This window comes from Panthera pardus, unplaced genomic scaffold (genome assembly GCF_024362965.1).
Source record: "Panthera pardus isolate Hobbes unplaced genomic scaffold, ASM2436296v1 HiC_scaffold_20, whole genome shotgun sequence".
NCBI lineage: Eukaryota > Metazoa > Chordata > Mammalia > Carnivora > Felidae > Panthera > Panthera pardus.
This window is the reverse complement of record NW_026526766.1, coordinates 46,279,469-46,299,608: the sequence shown is the minus strand read 5'-3', so window position 1 is coordinate 46,299,608 and position 20,140 is coordinate 46,279,469. Positions and strand designations below refer to the sequence as shown.

The window sequence follows — 20,140 nt, the reverse complement described above, 5'->3', positions numbered from 1 at the left end:
GATCCAACCAATTCATGTTAACTGCTGTATAATGGTTTACATCTTCTAATGATTATTTGGCCAACTGTATTGATTCATAGTACTTATATATCCTGGAATGCCATTCTTTGTGTGCTATATATGTAGTTTGTTATTGACATTTGATTGTTTTGCATATTACTGTCCAAAAAATTAATTTTACTATAGTTCCATTCATCTGTCTGTCCTTTGAGATGTGTTTTTGGGATTTGGGTAAAGAAATATTCCCATACTCCCTAGATATAGTCTCAGTATCTTTTAATAATTTCAATGCTGTGTTTTTCACATAAGGGCCTTTATTCTACCTGGGATTTATTTTTGTGATGAGGTTTTACCAAATATATTCCTTTCCACCTCCAGATCAGATCTCCCAATTCTCCATTCTACTCTGTGTCTCAAGTGGTGGATCTATCTATATGGGCACATCAATCAGCTTCCTTTCCCTAAGGCTTCCCATTGGGTTTACTGAGTGAGAAGTCCCAGGAGGAGATGAGAGGGAAAAAGGAGAGTAAGGTCATGTCTCTATTCAAGGAGTAAAACATCTGAAGAAAAATGACTTGAAATGTATATTAATATATCTCATGGCTTAGAAGTTATACATTTGATTATTATCCTTCAGTGATAACCTTTAGGTTGCCAACATGCATACCTAAGAAAATATTTTTTCTAAAATTATTTAATATCTTTTTTCTCTCCCAAAAGACAAGAATCTTATGACAAACACCCTTTCCCCATCTGTATTTTCCACGTTACTACCTAGATCTATAGTTCTAAATTTTTTTTATTTATAAAAAGGTAGACATAGAGTAGTTATTAACACTTACTCACACAGTTTAGCTGTTTGTTTTCTCAACTCCACACCTGAAAATACTTTAGCTGTTACTCTATACAATTTCCTCAATTCTCTACCCCTAGGACTCCTACAAGACATATGTTGGAGCCTCTCAATCGATTTTCCACCATCATTCTAAGTACCCATTTATCTTTTTCACCTCTTTATCTTTGTGCTAGAGTCCAGATGAACTTCTCAGTAGTATTTTCCAATTAGTTAATTCTTTTCTCAATACTCTTTATTCCTAACATTTTTAATTGGTTTTTACTATCTGTAACTGTTTTTCAAAAATACATATCAGTCTGAATCTATTTCATAAACAATTTATTTTTAAGTAGTATTTCTACTTTTATATCTTTGAGGCTCTTAAATATATTAATTTTAATGTCATATTCAAATCATTCTATTGTTTGAATTTTATGGACATATACTTATGCCTCAACTGTTGCTTGAGACAGTCATGTCTTGGAAATAGATTTCCTCCTGTGCATTAAAATTTTAATTTGCATGCTCTAGTGGTAGTTCACTTTTCTTCCTTTCTTATTCTCTCTGTTCATTCTTCCCTAGCAGTTTTATGCTTGCCTACATTGCACCCTCAAGACCTCCAATGTACAACCGTGCATTACAATGGCACCTCAAGGCTCCTATTTCACATTAGTACTGGAATGATATCATAGGCCATAACAGAGCATGATCCAGACCCTGGGTGCATGACTGTTTTCTCTTTCCTATCATACCAAGCAAGGTATAACTCTAGGCAACTGTGGCAGCCTTTTTCAGCCTGCTTTCCTTGGCAAGGAACCCTAGCCACATCCTCCAAGTTTGATTCATCAACTTTTTTCTCTAACTACTCATGAACAGAAGGCAATATTGATTGACATTAGTCCAAAGCAGTCAAATTCCAATTGCCTTTCACCATTCGGTTCCCTAAATCCCAAGAAATATGTACCTTCAGCCTTCTGTTTATTACTATCAGTTTCTGTTCTATTCATTTCTCAAAAATACTTATCTTATTTTTGAACAAAGCTATGGGCATTTAATTTTTAAATAAATGTATTTTATTTATGATTGTTATGTGTATTCAACAGAAAGGGTAAATTAAACTGTGAACGCATAGCTGCTGCTTGATCGGATGTTAAGACACACTGTTTTGTAATCAAAATTATCTTAATGCATTTAAATGCCACAGTGTGTTCCACCCATGAAAATAACTATAGGTTTCTACATTTGTCCATAAAATAAAGACAGAAAATTATAAGACTTCATTTATGCTGGTATTTTTAGAAAGTGTTGAAAACTTTTTATTTTAGAAAGTATAAATTTTCAAATCAAAGAGTCAATAAATTATAAATTATGGTATGTGATACACACACCAAAGTATCTGCATTAGTTTTCAAAATATGAAAGAAAATGACAAAAACTCAGAATTTCAACAATCACCAAATCATTCTCTTCCTGATTATTTGATTTATTAATAATAATGTTTTCTGCATGGAGAACAAGTTGTATGCATATGTGTTTGGGATGGGAGACTGGTGTGTGTTTTGCCAAAACAGTGAGACAATACCACCATTACAAATGGCACCTTTACTACCCTACTCTCAGGAATTCATAGAACTACTAGACAAAAATCAGCAAGAATATGGACATACTGGACAATACAACCAACCAACAGTGTCTAATTGACATTTATAGAGCAGAGGAACAAACAACACAGAACAGTGAACATAATTTTTTTCAAGCACCCTGGATGGGCATGGCTACTATTAAAAAACAGTAACAACACAGAACTGAAACAGTTGCCAGAATCATTTGACCTGCAGGGCTCTTTGGCATTGACTAATCAATCATTATGTCTCTAGGATTAAAATAGATGAGAAATGTGAAAAAGTCATACTTTAATTGTATAACTGTACTTATACTTAATTGTATAAGTATAAAAGGTCTAAGTATGATAAAACTCTTTCTTGAGCCACCATAAAAGAGTTACAGCTCTTCAACAAATTTCTAGACTTAAGCCTGTTTATAGACCTAGAGCCTCTCCTAGAAATTGAGGACGAGTCCACTTGAGTGAGGACCCTGCTACACTTGCAAACAATTTAAACTATAAATCTTCCTCCTAGCTTTCTCCAAAAGGACATGAGCCAACTTTGCGGGTCACTGTCTATACAATGGGGACAAATAAATAATCATATTTTTCAGGATTTATTAGACAGTGACTATTCCCTGAGAATCCAAACTACCACTATGATCCACCAGGCTAGATAAGGTTTAAGAAGGAGAAATGAGATCTAATCATCAATGACATTTTGGATCAGATCATCAGCTTCATAGTGAACCCAGTGGGTGCCCCCAAATTACCCCATGTTTATTTCCTCAACTCTGGAAAGGATAGTTGGAAGAGACATATTCAGAAATTGGCACAGTCCCCACATTGGATCCCTGACCTATGTCAGGGAAATAGGTTTCAATGGAAAATGTCAAATGTAAGCCTCTAGAACTTCCACTCTTGACCACAGTAGTGAGGAAAAACAATAGCACATTCCTGGAGAGAATGCCAAGATTTCTCTCATCATCAAGGACAGAGCCCTACCACATCCTCATTCAATTCACCTATTTGGCCTATGGATAAGGCAGATGGGTCTTGAAAAATGACACTGTACTATTATAAACTTAATTAGGTGGTAACCACAACTGCAGCTTATTTCCAGATGTGGCTGCTTTATTGGAGCAAGTCAACAACTCCATTTTTTTCTAGTTTGAGACTACTGATCTCAAAAATACGTTTTCTCAAACTTAACCAAAAAGGAGAAAGACCTGTACTCCAAAAACTATAAAACACTGATGAAAGAAATTGAAGATGACACAACAAAATGGAAAGATATTCCATGCTCATCATTTGGAAGAATGAATATGTTAAAATGTCCATACTACCCAAAGCAATCTACAGATCCAATGGGATCCCTACCAAATACCAATGACATTTTTCACAGAACTAGAATAAGTAATACTAAAATTTGCATGGAACCACAAAAGACCCTGAACAGCCAAAGCCATCTTGAAAAAGATCAAAGCTGGAGGTATCACAATCCCAAATTTCAAGAGATACTACAAAGTTGTAGTAATTAAAGCAGTATGGTCCTGGAACATAGAATAATGGAACAGAACAGAGAGCCCAGAAATAAACTCATGCTTACATTGTAAATTAATCTAAAACAAAAAAAGCAAGAACATACAATGGGTAAAAGACAGTCTCTTCAACAAATGGTGCTGGGAAAACTGGACAGCTACACGTAAAAGAAAGACACCAAACCATTGTCTTACAACATACACAAAAATAAACTCAAGATGCATTAAAGACCTAAATGTGAAACCTGAAACCATAAAACTTTTAGAAGAAAACATAGGCAGTAATTTATTTGATATTGGCCATTGAAACATTTTTCTAGATATGTCTCCTCAGGCAAGGGAAACAAAAGCAAAAATAAACTACTGGGACTACATCAAAATAAAAAGCTTTTGCACAGGAAACCATCATTAAAACAAAAGACAACTTTACTGAATGGGAGAAGATATTTGCAAATGACATATTTGGTAAAGGGTTAGTATCCAAAATCTATAAAGTACTTATAGAACTTGACACTGAAACAACAACAGCGACAAAAAAATAATCTGATTAAAAATGACAGAGAACCTGAACAGAAATTTTTCCAAGGAAGACATACAAATGGCCAACAGACACAAGAAAAGATGCTCAAAATCACTCATCATCAGGAAAATGCAAATCAAAACCACAATGAGATATCATCTCATACGACCCAGAATGGCTGGTATCAAAAAGATAAGAAATAACAAGTGTTGGAGAGGATGTGGAGAATAGGGAACACTTGTGCACTGTTGGTGGGAATGTAAATTGGTGCCACCACTAGGGAAAACAGTATGTAGTTTCCTCAGAAAACTAAATATAGAAGTACCATACTACCCAGTAATTTCACTGCTAGGTGTCTACCTCATGAAAATGAAAACACTGATTAAGAAAGATAAATGCACTCCTACATTTATTGCAGCATTATTTGCAACAGACAAGAAAGGGAAGAAACTCAAGTGTCCATCAGTAGATGAATGGATACACACACACACACACACACACACACACACACACTCACACACACAATGGAATGCTTTACTTGGCCATAAAAAGAATGAGATCTTTCCATTTGCAACAACATGGATAGACCTAGAGAATAATTCTAAGTGAAATAATCAGAATGTCAATTACCATATGATTTCACTCTTGTGAAATTTAAGAAAAAAAAACAAAGAAAACAAAAGAGAAGAAAACAGACTCATATATACAGAACTGGTGGTTTCCAGAGGGGAGGTGCAGGGGGAGAGGGGGATGAAATAGATAAAGAGGATTAGGTGTACAATTATCAGGGTGCCTGGGTGGCTTAGTCAATTAAGCATCTGACTTCAGCTCAGGTCATGATCTCATGGTTCATGAGTTTGAGTCCGCATCAGGCTCTCTGCTGTCAGCACAGGGCCTGCTTCAGATCCTCTGTCTCCCCCCCATCCACCGCCCTTCTCCTGCTCACACTCTCTCCCCCTCTCAAAAATAAATAAACATTTTAAAAAGAGTACACTTATGATGAAAACTAATATATAGAAATGTTGAATCATTATATTGTACACCTGAAACTAATATAACGTGGTATGTTAATTATATTTCAATTAAAAAGTAACAAAACTGAAAAAAATACTTTTTCTCTGTACTTGCTAGTAAAGGCCACAGAAACAGTAATAGACTTTAGCATTTCACCTTAGAGCTCTATCAACTCTCCAGCTGTCTCCATGGTCTAGTCCTCTGGGAACTTGTTTGCTTCTCTCTTTTCTACAGGACATCAAGCAAGCCCATACAGATGATATCATGCTGACTGAACCCAGTGAGTAGGAAGTAGTAAAATTTCTAGTGAAATTTCCAGGGTATCAGTGGTCTGGTGCATGTTGAAGTATGTCTTACCCAATGGTAAGCATGTTTCTGTATTTGGCACCCACTACCTCTAAAAGATGGACTTCTGAATTTTAGTTGCAATAGATACCTGATTTGAGCATCTTACTTCAACCTATTCACCAAATAACCCAGTAAATGGTGCGCTTGAGTTCCAGATCAAAAGGAAGTTCTGCAACAGATCCACTCTTCTATTCAACCTGTCTTATCATTTGGGTCACATGACTCAGTATATTCAATAGTGCTTGAAGTGTCTATGGCAGTTGGTGATCCTAAGGGAAAGCTTTGGTTGACTTCTATACATAAATCATAGGATACCCTTCTTGGACTTTGGAGAAAAGCTATGCTTCTGTGCAGATAATGATTTGCATTTGACAAACAGCTTCTGCCTTGTAACTGGGTCCTACTAGAGCCCTAACACTTAATACTGGCCATTAAATAAACATGTGACCTGAAATACTCATATGAACTGAGTGTTGTGTGACCCACAAAATCCTCTATAGCAGTATTTTAGTCAAGTGGAAGTGATACATAGGTTTTTTCTCCCCAAGTTTTGAAGTCACAAACCAGTTACATGAAAAGTGGCTCAAATTTCCATGGCTCAGACCCCTGCCACATTTCCTCCTTTCTCTCTAATGTGAAGTTGTCTATGACACCAGAATAAAGAAGAACAATTTGGTCCTTGTTCACAGATGATTCTACACATGATTCTGGCACTATCTAAAATGTACAGCTGCAGTACTACAGGTGTGGCCCTGAAGGAGAGCAATGAAGAAAATCTTTCCAATGGGAAGAACTTCAAGCTGTGGACCTGATTGTTCATTTTGCCTGGAAGAGAAGAATAGATGGATGGAAGCACATATCTAAAAATGAGTCATGAGCAGTGGCTCACAGTTTGGCTCTCTGGCCAGAAGAAACATAGCTGGGAGAAACATGAAAAAAACACAATCTAGGGAAGAGATATGTGGAAAGACCTCTCCCAGTGGGCACAGATATGAGAATCTTTTTGTCCCATAAAAATGCTGTCCCAAACAGCAATCTTAGAAGAGGAAGATCTTAATAATCATTTGCACAAAGTGACCCATTCTTTCCCCCATTCTTTTATCTCCGTAATTGCTCAACTGGCTCATGAAGACAATGATCATGGAAGCAGAGATGGAACTTGTGTATGGGCTCAGCAACACGGATTTCCACTCACCCAGGCCAATTTGGCTAGAGCCACTGCTGAGTACCCAACCTGCCAAGAGCAAATATCAACACTGAGCCCCTAAAATGGCACCCTTTCCTGGGGGGAACCAGCCAACCACCTGGTATCAGGTTGATTACACTGGATCACTTCCATCATTGAAGGAGAAGCTCTTTGTTCTCACTGGAAAAGACATTTATGCTGGATATGGTTTTGTCTTTCCTACTCTCAGTTTCGGCTAAAACTACCATCTGTGGGCTTACTGAATGCTTTATTCACCTTCACAGTATTCCATACAACATTGCTTCTGACAAAGAAATTCACTTTATAGCAAATGAAGTACAACATTTGTCTCATGCTCATGGACTTCTTTCTCTGGTATCATCATGTTTCCCTCATCCTGAAACAGCTGGCTTAATAAAATTATGGAATGGCCTTTGGAAGACTCAGTTATGGCACCAGCTGGTGACAGCACTTTATGGGGCCGGAATAATGTCCTCCTAGATGTAAGATATGCTTTGAATCAGCTGTAAATATGTAGTGATGCTTCTCCTATACCCAGAATTCATGAGTCTAGGAATCACAAGATAGACAAAGAAATGGCTCTTCTCGTATTAATGCTAATGATTCACTAGCAACATTTTTCTTTCCTTTCTCTACAACTTTTGGCATTTTTGCCTTAGAAGTCTTCATTCCCAAAGGAAAAGTGATTCCACCAAACAATACAACATTGTCCTGGAACCTGAGATTACCATTGGCTACTTGGGACACCTCTTGACACAAATAATAGGAAAGAAGCAGGGGGAGTATTTTTAGCATGGAAGAGATCCACGAGAGTGTTACTTCGTCTTCCCACATTTTATGGTAAAAGTTAGTAAGAAGTTAACAGCCACTCAACAAAAGCAGGACTGTAACAGCACAGATTCCTTAGGAATGAAGATTTGAGCCACCCCACTAAGTAAGGAACCACAATGAACTCAGACACTGGCTGGGGGCAAAAAATATGAAATGGGGAGTGGGAAAAGTTAAGTTATCAATACCATCTATGATCCCATCATTAGTTACAAATATGAAGGCACTAGTGGATAGGAGCATTCATTTCTCCCTTGTTTCTAAGTGTGGGCATTCACACACCAATTTTTCCTCTCTCCCATTTCTCTACTCTAGTAAGATCTATTCATAGTGATCAGCTATAGCTCAGAATTATTATCCTTGCTTTACTGAAAGAGAACAAATGACCACGAGTTTAATTAACCTGCCTATTTAGCTAAATCCATCCTAAGTCTCCCCAACTCCAGCGTAAACGCTCCTTTCAGGAAGACATGCCAATGTGCACTTTCTGGAAAATATGTTTATCTCCAGCATTCTTCATGTCCTTTTTAAGCCCTTCTCTTTTTTCTTAGGCCAACTGACCAACTGTATACCAACTGACCTCCTGCTAACCTCTATACTTCTTCACTCCCTATATAAATCATACACTATTCTGTCTCTTCCTTTTGCATCTACTCCTGAGACTTTCGAGGAACAAAACTACAATGTGCTTCACTGACAAATAATGGTTGAGTGTTTTCATTGTCATCATCTTAGAATTTAAAATCATTTATTCAACAAACATTAACCATTGTTCTGGCTTTCTTTATGACTGAGTTCCAACATGGAAGCAGTGCTTGAAAAACTCATCAAGCAGGCCTCTAAATGGTCATTTCTACATGGTGTTTTCACTGTGTACAGGACACATTTTTATACAAGGCACACATTCCACTCTTGGACAGTTGCCAACTGCCAAACAGTCCTTCCTTATGTTCCTCTGAACTCTCTCCATGTAACTTTCATTTTCTATGCCCTCTACACTCTACAGAATAACCCCAATCCACTTTGGTCATATGCTAGCTCTTTAAATATTGTCATTTGTCCTATTTCTAACACTTTCTCATAAAACAGTACTACCACCACCACCATCACCACTTAGCCTTTTATACCTCTCTGTTTTATTCCAGGTTTTAGAATCACTCTTGGTGTACAGCATTCAGAACCAATCATATGACTTCCGCCAATATCTGACCAACTGATATTCCAGACTCCGTGGTACTATCACCTCCCTCATTCCACACACTTTATTCCTATTCACGTAATCTAATTTCACTTGACTTTTAGAACAGGCATGTTACACGGTAATCTCATGGTAAATTTACCAATCAGTAGATAACATTACTTTTTTTTCTCCTAAGAAGGTGTTGTAAATCCAGGTCTCTCTTCCTTTGTTGGGTTTTTGTTTGGTTGGGTTTTTGTTGTTGTTGTTGTTGTTGTTGTTGTCCTAACATCTTGAACATTATTATCAGTTCACTGGAATGGAAGTTAGAGGGTGAGAATCAATAATTTAAAACTTAATTCTGTCCTCCAAAAGATTAGCTGCCCTTCCTAAATAGGTGTTGCCCATGAATAAGATAACAATGAATTTTATACCTTTATTCCTTCATCTAACTGGTTGACAAAAAATTTATAAAAGGTCAAGGACAGGAATCTAAAACACTTCCTGCTTGACATGGATTTTCTAATCAACGTTTTTTGGTTTGCTTGTTCAACTTTCTATACATTTCCTTCCATTTATATCAATGTCTAGCCTATTTTTTTAGTCTATTTTTCTTGAATGAATTTATCACTAAAATGGAGTTTAATAAACATTCGATATTTTAAATTTTTTTTAAACATTTATTTATTTTTGAGATAGAGAGAGACAGAGCATGAAAAGGGGAGGGGCAGAGAGAGAGGGAGACACAGAATCTGAAACAGGCTCCAGGCTCTGAGCGGTCAGCACAGAGCCCAACGCGGGGCTCGAACTCACGGACCGTGAGATCATGACCTGAGCTGAAGTCGGACGCTTAACCGACCGAGCCACCCAGGCGCCCTAAACATTCGATATTTTAAAGCAACTTTTTGACACAGGTGTTTTGATAAGGCCACATCTGTGCACCCATTTTAAAACTATGAGCATCCTCTTAAAACTAGATAATGGGGCCATTATGACATAGAGGATACTGTGACAGTCTAAAGAAATTACACCATAAGTTTTTTAATTGCCAAATTAGCAAAAGTAAAAAAACAGACATCTTCATAGTTCTCTTCTCTGTCATCCTGTCTTCCTTGAATTCCCCATCACTAGTGTAGAGCTCAGAAAGGGGAAATAGAAATGAATTTCTCTCATTCGGATACTTAGCAAGCAAAAACTAAAAAAAAAAAAGAAAAAAGTACTTTAATGTTTGGCACAGCTGCTCTGAAATGTTACACCAGAACAGCTTCAATTTGGAGGGAACTATGCCAAATAACTATGGGCCTCGCTTTGCAGTGCAGGCATCCATAACAGGATTATTGGAGGTATGTGGGGAGGGAGAAGAAAGGATCTGAGCAAGAACTTTTCCTGTTACCCTTGATCTAAAGGACGAGTGTCTACACTGAAGAATCATGGTGCCCAGAGGATAGCTTTACCTTTATGAAGCTAATGATGCACTTCATCTCATTTCGTGAATGGGAGAACAATTCTATTCACAGTGGTAAATAATAAGGTTCTTTATGCCAAGTGTCTCTTGCATTCTGAAGGCTTTTTAATTTCAAAGAAAAACAAATGTCTAAGGAAACCGTGTTTAAAAAAATAAAGAGTTGAATGAGGAGGCCAATTCATAGTTTTCTTAGTTCTAAGTTCACAGTGAGGAATTCCTAGAAAGGACAGCCTTAAAATCCCCCAAATCTTTTTGTTTCAGCAGGAACTGCAGCGAAAAAAATAAACCATTTGACTCACATGCTCTTCAATTGTCCCCTCAACTCTAAACCATTTTCATAGAATAGCCAGATGAGACCTTACACCAGGAGGCCTATGCACGGACTCAGAGAAATTCCAAAAGTTCAACCCTGGGATTGGGGTCAGGAAATAGCTCCGATCCAGAGGCCATGAGGAAGCTAGAGTAACTTCCACACACTCCATTCAAGGGAACAAAAGCTTCTCTTTGCCCACTTCTTTCACTAGACACCTGAATGCAGTTTACCTCTCAAAAAAATTACACTTCCGTAAACACATTACATGGAAATAGATGTCCTCTTCCTAATTAGTGGCTTAGGAGTTTAGACCTCAAGCAGCATCCATGGGCATAAACCTCACAATTATGCAGACCAACATTGTCAAATAGCACCAACACTGCATAATTGGTTGTTTTTTGTACACACGGATAATAGAGACTATGAGCAACTTGAGGTGAGGCCTTGTTAACCTCTTGTATTGTATTAACCACTTTATCTCCTGTGTCTAACACAGTGACTGGCACAAAGTAGGAGTTTAATAAACAGCTGTTGAATAAGCACATTTCTAAGCTAATACTTCCTTTTTAGGTTTAATTCAGTCACAGAAAGCTATTATTTGAGCACCTGCTGTATACCAGATACTATACAAAGCTGTGAGGAGACACACATGAGTCTAAGTCTCTCAGAACTTAGAGTCTAATTGAAATTGGTGAAGTAAATTCTACTGCTGACGATTGGCACTATTATGGTAATCTTGGGGATGGACAACACTACTGCTGAGCCTCAAGTCCCTCACATTCAATTTAATGTTGGAGAAAATGGGACCTACTCTATAAGCTTATTTAGTTCTAAAAGTATTGTAAAGGGTATGAAATATGTAAAGCATTATGTAAATTAAGTTTTAAGATTGTAACATTATTTTTTAATTTGAATATGGCCCAAAATGGATGTTCTCCCCAGTTCAAAAGCAATTCAGCTTCTCAAATGGATACAGGCATATCATTATGTAAACCACACAAAGAATCCAATGTCTCTGGCACTGTTATATTATTAGGCCAGATCTAAAAAAAAAAAAAAAAGCCAGATCTCTATTGTATAACGTAACTTCCTTGAGAGCACAATATTTTACATTTGGTATCCTCTATAGGATCTAGTACTTTTCCAAAAAAAATAGCATTTGGAAGTGAATTAATGCAATGGAAACAATTTAAGAATCAGCAAGGATTCTATACTGAATGGTGAATGGCATTTAGAGATTCAAGAACCCTGTTAAATTATATGCAAAACTGTGCGTAGGCCATATATAGAGTTCTTTAGATTTACCAGAGTCTCAGGGCGCCTGGGTGGCTCAGTCAGTTGAGCGTCCGACTTTGGCTCAGGTCATGATCTCGTAGTCTGTGAGTTCAAGCCCCGCATCAGGCTCTGTGCTGACAACTCAGAGCCTGGAGCCTGTTTCAGATTCTGTGTCTCCCTCTCTCTCTCTGCCCCTCCCCTGCTCATGCTCTGTCTCTGTCTCAAAAATAAATAAAACATTAAAAAAAAAAAAAAAGATTTACCAGAGTCTCAGAAAGATCTATTATCCAAAATGGTTCCTTCACTCAGTATATATTAATTGAATATCAACTACTTGCCAGGCACTGCATTTTGGCTTAGGCTTAGAATCTGAAACTTTTTAATAAATAATGAATACTGATTACAACAAGTCTTTACAAGATCTGCTTTCATATAGTCATACCACTAAAAATAATGCATACTCTATCAAATATATCTACATCCTATACCAAGATGAGATACTACACATTTAATATATTTTCTGATAAAATATATATGCATATATATACACATACACACTGATATAATCTAAGAAAGTTTTAGTGAATCGTGTTACTCAAACTGTTTAACCTATTTCTTTTTTTTTATGTTTTTAAATTTTTTTTTTTAACGTTTATTTATTTTTGAGACAGAGAGAGACAGAGCATGAACAGGGGAGGGTCAGAGAGAGCGGGAGACACAGAATCGGAAGCAGGCTCCAGGGTCTGAGCCATCAGCCCAGAGCCCGACGCGGGGCTCGAACTCACGGACTGCGAGATCATGACCTGAGCCGAAGTCGGCCGCTTAACCGACTGAGCCACCCAGGTGCCCCTAACCTATTTCTAACTCATCAACTATCCTTTACCACAGCTGGGTTTTCATTTATTCCTAACAACAACAATGAAGCTACTGTCCTTAAAAAAAAAAAAAAATGATGACATATAAAGAAAACTTCATAAAATTGTTTTATAAGTAGTTTTCTCAGGGACATTCCACTTACTAAAATAAATAGCTTTTGTATGCTCCAGATGGAGAACAAAAAGTATTATTAAAATCTCAAAGAATCCTCTAAAATTTAATGATAATATTTCCCCTTTGGAAATTTTATATCTCGCCTCAGTACATTAAGAATCATCTACCTACCATCAGTCAATATTTATCTGAGCAGCTATTTAAATTATCTGAATAAGACTATTTTTACCTTTGAGAATGGATGCCATATTGTCACCAACATACAGAAAGGAGTATTTCTCCAGATTTAAAAAAAAAAAAAGATTAAAATCCTCACCCACAGCAGATGTTCACTTTATAACATGAAAGTTGTAGCATGATCCAAAATGATCATTTCAAAACAGGGTTAGCTTATCTTATCAGGAAACCATTTGTTTCTAACTTTTACACTTTACCAGAACTTAGATGCAATTAGTGATAGTGGCCAGGAGATGGTGCAGTCGCATTTCCTAAAATTTAGTTCACAGGCTTTGTGTGATTTGCAAAGTTCGCTTTAAAGAGAAATGTTTTATTAATGGCACTTGTTATCACAAATGGCACAAATGAATGAAAATAAAACATACAGAAAAAAATAAGGAATTTAAATTTCTCAAAAGTTTTACTTATTACTAACCACTTAAATGTGAATAAAATTCTTTAAAATACTTTAAATAAGTTTTTTCTCTCCTGTGTACAAGGAACAGAAGGGAAGAAAAAGTTCAAAGTAATAGTTATTTGGAATTACCTCAACTTTTCAATTCTTCCTGTTAGTTCATTTTATATACTGGGTTACTTTAACCCTTATAAACATTTTACAACTATAAACTCCATTTTTCAATAAAATAAAAACAAGTATAGTTTTAAAACAGGAATTCTTACAACTGATATTTTAGGGAGAAAATTCATTAAAGTAAAAATATTTCCTGAAATGGCTTTATTCAAGGCACGTATAATGTTTAAATGCTTCTTTCACTTAATAAATGCTAAAGAAAAGTCTTTAGATCTCAAATCTATCATATTGGTTGTAAAAAGAAATATAAGGCCTAGTCATCCACTCACACACATAATGTACACATTAATAGCTGTGGATGTGAGGGTTGTGTTGCATGCTTCTAGAAATGTTCCAGAAAGGGAGAATAGGCAGAAATATTACAGATTGTCCTGATTTGGCCTGGAATACAATCTGCCACCAGTTATGGAGTCTTTGCTAGGAAGGTAGGAAGAATCCCTAATCATTCCTGAAAATGCATAATCCAAAGCTGGCCGAAAAGGCAGTGCTGGTACCAACCCCGGAGTTAGGTAAGGAGACATAAAACCAGATAGCCCTCTTCCTGGAGAGGAATATGCCAGCCGTAACGGATTGATACCTAGTCTGGGGTTTAAGCTGTAGAGATGTGAATCACCTCCATAAGAGGCAGACGTAGTCTGAAGAGGAGAGAAAGCTGATTTATTCCCTAGAGTTCCAAAACCAATTCCACCTAAACTAAAATTTGAAGCTCTCTGAAAAGCTGTATTTGCCAATTCTCCTGAGCTTGCTAGGTCCCTGGTGTCTGGTCTGTGCTCCTTCCCATTTAGGACCTGTTCAATGGCTTGGACCACATCCCCTTTGCAGAACCGCAGAATGCCTTCTAGTCGGCTACGCCTATAACTTGGGAAAATCCTGGTAAGGATATCAAGAGGGTCTCTTGGTCTTGAGGACAGTGTGGGAAGGCTGGCTCTGGTAGCAGTGAAGTCTTTGGCCCACTCACTTTCATTTCCTGATTCCAAATCAGATGATGACAGGGACCTGGGACTCTCTTCCCCTCCTGATAACTCCCCAGGGTGAGGAGGCTGAATGCTATCATCCTTGGTTGAGTTTTCTGAAATAGACGGCCTGATGTTTTGTTTTCCAATGACACCATTAGGCTTAGGAGAGGATCCCAGAGTACGTTGATGGGATTTGGAGACTGGCTCTTCTTGTCCACTCTGGCATGATTCATATTTACTCTCTTTTAGTTCTGGGGGAGAGAAAAAAAAAAAAAAAGGAATCAAACAAAGGGAAATTTCCCCAAAAATAGTACTACCTACTCAAAAATAATGCTGGATAAGATAATTCATTTACTCACAGCATATTAGTAATATTTATTTACTGCAAGAAATTTTAATGAACAAGAAGTTTAAAAAGTCATTCAGAAATGCAGGTATTGGAACAATGGGGAAATGCTATTTATTATGTCATTTCAGGGTCACAAAATTATATATTCAAATGCTGTAGTTAATTTAGGGATCAAAAGATAAAAGTCTATTATTACCCCAACTATTAGCATAAGATCAATATCTCACAGTATTTGCACTACTTGGTGATTGTTACCCAAATTTCATTGTTATCCCAGTGAGCTATTTTTTCAAAATGACACTATGCAAAAAAGAACTAAATAAAATGATTGTTTAGATAAGAAAACAAAGGAAAGAACAATCTCACTATGACAATGAATATTTAATACCTAATACTAAATTTCAACAATATTTTTTTAATGCTCACATTTCAGGTTTCAATTAAGTTACCCGAATAATGTGAAAAACAACAAAATTCTTCATTTCACTTCAAATCTAAACCAATAATGAGCACTGCTGTACCAATCTGAAATCATACCAGAGTGCACGTATTTCATTTTATAGGAGAGATAATAGACACCTGGTAGTTTTTAATGCTCTGAAATGTGGACTTTCTTTTTCAATCCCTAGGAAATATTTTTTTAAGTGTACAGTCAAATTGTTTCTAATTTTTTTTAAGTTTATTTATTTTTGAGAGAGATAGAGACCAAGTGCGAGCGAGGGAGGGGCAGAGAGAGGGAGACACAGAATCGGAAGCAGGCTCCAGGCTCTGAGCCATCAGCACAGAGCCTGACACGGGGCTCGAACTCACGAACCGTGAGATCATGACCTGAGCTAAAGTCGGACGCTCGACCCACTGAGCCACCCAGGTGCCCCCAGTCAAATTGTTTCTAAAAGAAAATTATAAACTGCACTATTGCACTATTGTAATCTGTACATATCTTCAAAGTGTCAATATATTAGTTATTTGCTTCAAATCACAACTCCCTTCCAACATTAAGGTAAGTTTTCTAAAAATATTTTTATACAAAAATCTGATTTTATGCCTCAACATGTTGAACATATTAATATTAATAACAGTAATATTTTAATGCCCTTTTATATAGCTTATGCCAGGAAAATAATAATAATGTATACATTCACTAAACAACTTTTAATTTGGTTTACATTTCCTCTTATCTTATACTTGATCTCTATTTCCATTAGAAAGAGTAAACTGTCAAGTGGGGTACTCAGAGTCTATGACTTACTAAGTATGCCCTCTGAACATGTAAGGTGTCAAAATTTCATGCCTACAAGCAATTTATGCACAAAATAATTTTTGTTAGTATGCTGCCCTCACAGAGTACAAAATAATGTAATAAAATACTGATTGCATAAGACTATCCAGAAAATAAGATATCTTTAAGATATGTGATACCATTTACATCATCTCTCTGTTCTCTCAACTCCTATACCTGGTTTTACTTCTTTACTTTTATCATTGTACAGTTTGTCTTGTATTGTAGGTTTGGGGTATATATAGTCTTCCTTCTTTTGTGTGTAAGTTTTTTGTGTGTAGGAAAATCTTATTCACCTCTGAATCACTCATTGGTTTTTGTCTAATGAGTAAATTAAATAGAATATTGCAGTTTATGGATATTGGATAACATGAGGCAGTCAGTTTAGAATGGCTTATAGGGATGGCTTTTCAAAAGAGGAGGTCAACTGAGGCAAAGAATAAAATAAAATACTTGACCCTAGGAAACAGAACACTTTGCTCTCTCGCCCCCAAAAAACATATAAATCAATGTCTAGCAGAGATTTAGCAGCCAGATTTCATTGTTCATTTAGTTTACAGAATTTTAACTTTTACTTTTTTTATAGCAGTTACTATGTGTTTAATGAGTTTGTTTTTGGCACTCTTTGATTTTTCATAAGAAATAGTCTATTTAGTCCACTGAAATAAACTAGAATATGGGCAAAACACTGGCATAGGTGAACACAAAATCAAATATGCCATATTTAAATACAGAGATAGTCTTTTTCAAAAGTACCTCCTGCGATCCAAGATCTGCAATATTCACAATTCAAGGAAGTTTTCCAATTAATAATTTACTCTTCATTATCACAGAATTTCATATGACACAACCTGTCTTGAATATATACAAAAATACTGAAATGACATTTTCACTGCTTAGTGTTAGGGCTGGAAAATGAACTAAAATACAGTGAGATTTACATCAGCAGGAAAACTTTATTTAACTCTAATTAAAAAAATACAGATATCTTTTTTTACCTAATGCAGAGGATGTAGGTGTTTTGCAGTCAATAAATAAGAGAAAAAATTAAAACTCCTTGGAAAAGAAATTCCTAATATTGGACTTCTCCCTAATGGTTTCCCAAATGTGGGAAACTTAAATTTCTCTCCTGTAGGAAAGAGTTGAAACTTCATATATTACAGCTAGAATTTCTACACTTTTGGAGGCTGACAAACAGTTGGAGGAGGTGATTAAAATTTTTAAGGTAAGGGAAGAAGGTTAAAAGGGGTTTGGTAGATTTCTCCACTTCTAGCTGGCACCAAAGCTTTGCCCCAGAGATGAGGAACTGTATTCCCAACAATCAGTGCGTTTCCCAGCACAACTGGAAGATTAACTCTGGTTTTAAAACTGAAAGGAGTATAGAGCACTACGCTTTCACCCCATGCCCGCTTGAAGTTCTAACTCACGCAAAGTTAAGAGCAACTTGGGTGCAAACTCCATTCCCAGCATGAGTTGCTCATCTAATCACTCACGCTTCCCTTTTACAGGATCTTCTCCTATCCGCTAAGAGTACAAAACGCCCTTCCAAGGTGATGCGTCTCTAACACCCTCATTAACGTTTATATTACAGTGCAGTTTCCGAGAACTTAAATGAATGCTTCTTTTAAACAACTTTTCTCGCCCACCACGGAGGCATGGCTACTTCTTTCCAAGCGCTTTTCTCCGAAACAACCATTTTTCTTTGCAAAGAGTAGATGGAAAGACCAACTCACCTTGGTTTTCCTCCATATCATCTGGCTGGACAACTTGGAAAGCAGGGGTCGCCAGATCAGTGTGTCTCAGGGCACCCAGTCCCAGCGTCGTCACCGCCACACGGCCGCTCGAGGCCTGGGAATTCTCCGTTCGGCTGCCGCCTCCGGGTGTCCGACCCCCGGGCCCGCAGGGCCCCGGGTACAGGAACCTCTGCAGCCCCCGGGCCTCGCTCTCCTCCTGGGCCTGCTGCCGGCGCAGCGCCACCTGGGCGGCCATGACGCGCTGGCGCTCGGCTATCAGGGTGCACTTGGCACACGCGCAGTCCCGCCAGCGACAGAAGCGTTTGTGGCCCTTGAGTGCCGACACGACGCCGTGGTTGCGACAACGGGCGCACTTGGGTGTCCGCGGATAGCCGCAGCCCACGGCGCCCACCCCTCTCTCCAGTCCGGGAGCCGGCGCGCAGCCCCCGCTTCCCGCGGCGGCTGCGGCTGCCCGCAGAAAGAGGCTGGGCGGCCGCAGGAAAGTTGGAGGAACCGGTATCCCCGGGGGCACTGGCAACGCCGGAGACGGGGGCGGAGGGGCGGCCGCCACCAGCCCCGGGGCCAGGTGGGGTCGGCCGCTGCCGCTGCGGTCTCTGCTGCCACACTGTGACTGCTCCATTCTTGAGAAGTGCCTGGCGAGCAAAGTGCGCCGTCCACAGCTAACCCTGCCGGCAGCGGGGTGCGGCAGGACCGGCCGCGGTCCCGCTGCCTCCCACCCACACACGGGCAAAGTTTGACGCAACTCTGGCCGGGGGCTGGGGACGCTAAGAGGCGCAGATGCCCAGTAAGCCTCTTAAAGAGTCCCGGGGCGCTAAGTTAATGCCCCTGTGCTCCGCGCGCCCTCTGCGCGGGAGAAAGCAGGGCGGGAGACGCTTCCCCGCCCACCAGGTCTCCAGGCCGAGCGCTGAAGCCCTGGGAGGGAGGGCCGGGCGGAGAGTGGGAGCTGCCTGGGAGGAGGGACAGTGGGCGACGCAAGAAACTGTCCCGAAGGGCTGCAAAGGTGCGTTCCCCAGAGGAGCCCTTTTCTCTCACTTGCCTCCCCACCAATTGCTCAGCGTAGATTTTTATGACACCACCTTCCGGCCCTCTGCCATGCCTCTTTCTGCCCTTCTTAAATTTAAGCAAGGTTGAAGTTCTCCTTTCCTCAGTCCCACGCTTCTCCAAAGCAAGTTTGAGGATTTGGATGTGGAGTTGTCTTTTCTTTTCCTTTCCAGGTGAAGTTTTCAGGATGGTAGTATGGTCAATGTTAGGGAGAAAACAGCTTGACAGATGGCAAATATTACCCACCTGAAAGATGCCTTATTTTATTTTTTTTTTTAGTGTTGTTGTTTTGTTTTTGTTTTTGTTTTTTGAGAGAGAGACAGACAGAGCACAAGCAGGGGAGGGGCAGAGAGGGAGGGAGACATAGAATCTAAAACAGGTTCCAGGCTCTGAGTGGTCAGCACAGAACCGATGCAGGGCTTGAACCCATAAACCGTGAGATCATCACCCGAGCGGAAGTCCGATGCTGAACCCACTGCGCCACCCAGGTGCCCCAAAGATGCCTTATTTTAAACGGGTCTTACTTAGGACTGCATCAAAATAATGCATAAATAATGAAGGGAATCCACTCACATTCGGATTCTTCTCATTCATTTTATTTACAAATGCAAATCTGGATTACTCGTGTTACACGTGCTGCTGCCCAAAGAAGTCTATGCATTTCTTATGTGGAACTCGTTATAGGCAGCAACTGTGTTAAAGCCGCTTCAAAAATACTTCACATTTCTATTGTAAAGTATTGGGAAAGGTCATTTAGCATTTAAATATGCTATCATAATAAGGACTCTTAAAATATGCATTTAATGCCCTTAAATGCAGGAAAAGATCATACTGCTT

General features: G+C 38.6%; 1 protein-coding gene across 1 annotated transcript; it reads right to left on the bottom strand.

Moving 5' to 3' along the window:
• Positions 1-13,223: 13,223 nt before the first annotated feature.
• DMRTA1 (DMRT like family A1) lies at positions 13,224-19,090 on the bottom strand. The gene is made up of 2 exons (XM_019430690.2): positions 18,242-19,090; positions 13,224-15,131 (listed from the first exon to the last, which is right to left on the bottom strand). Exons 1-2 carry the CDS (start codon positions 18,879-18,881, stop codon positions 14,284-14,286), a joined length of 1,488 nt encoding a protein of 495 aa, XP_019286235.2. The 5' UTR covers positions 18,882-19,090; the 3' UTR covers positions 13,224-14,283.
• Positions 19,091-20,140: the final 1,050 nt, after the last annotated feature.

Excerpts from the sequence above, each read along its gene's own strand:
- DMRTA1 (XM_019430690.2), bottom strand. The coding sequence starts at position 18,881 with ATGGAGCAGTCACAGTGTGGCAGCAGAGACCGCAGCGGCAGCGGCCGA. Across the intron at positions 15,132-18,241 it reads TGATATGGAGGAAAACCAAG|AACTAAAAGAGAGTAAATAT; the intron begins GTGAGTTGGTCT and ends TCTCTCCCCCAG.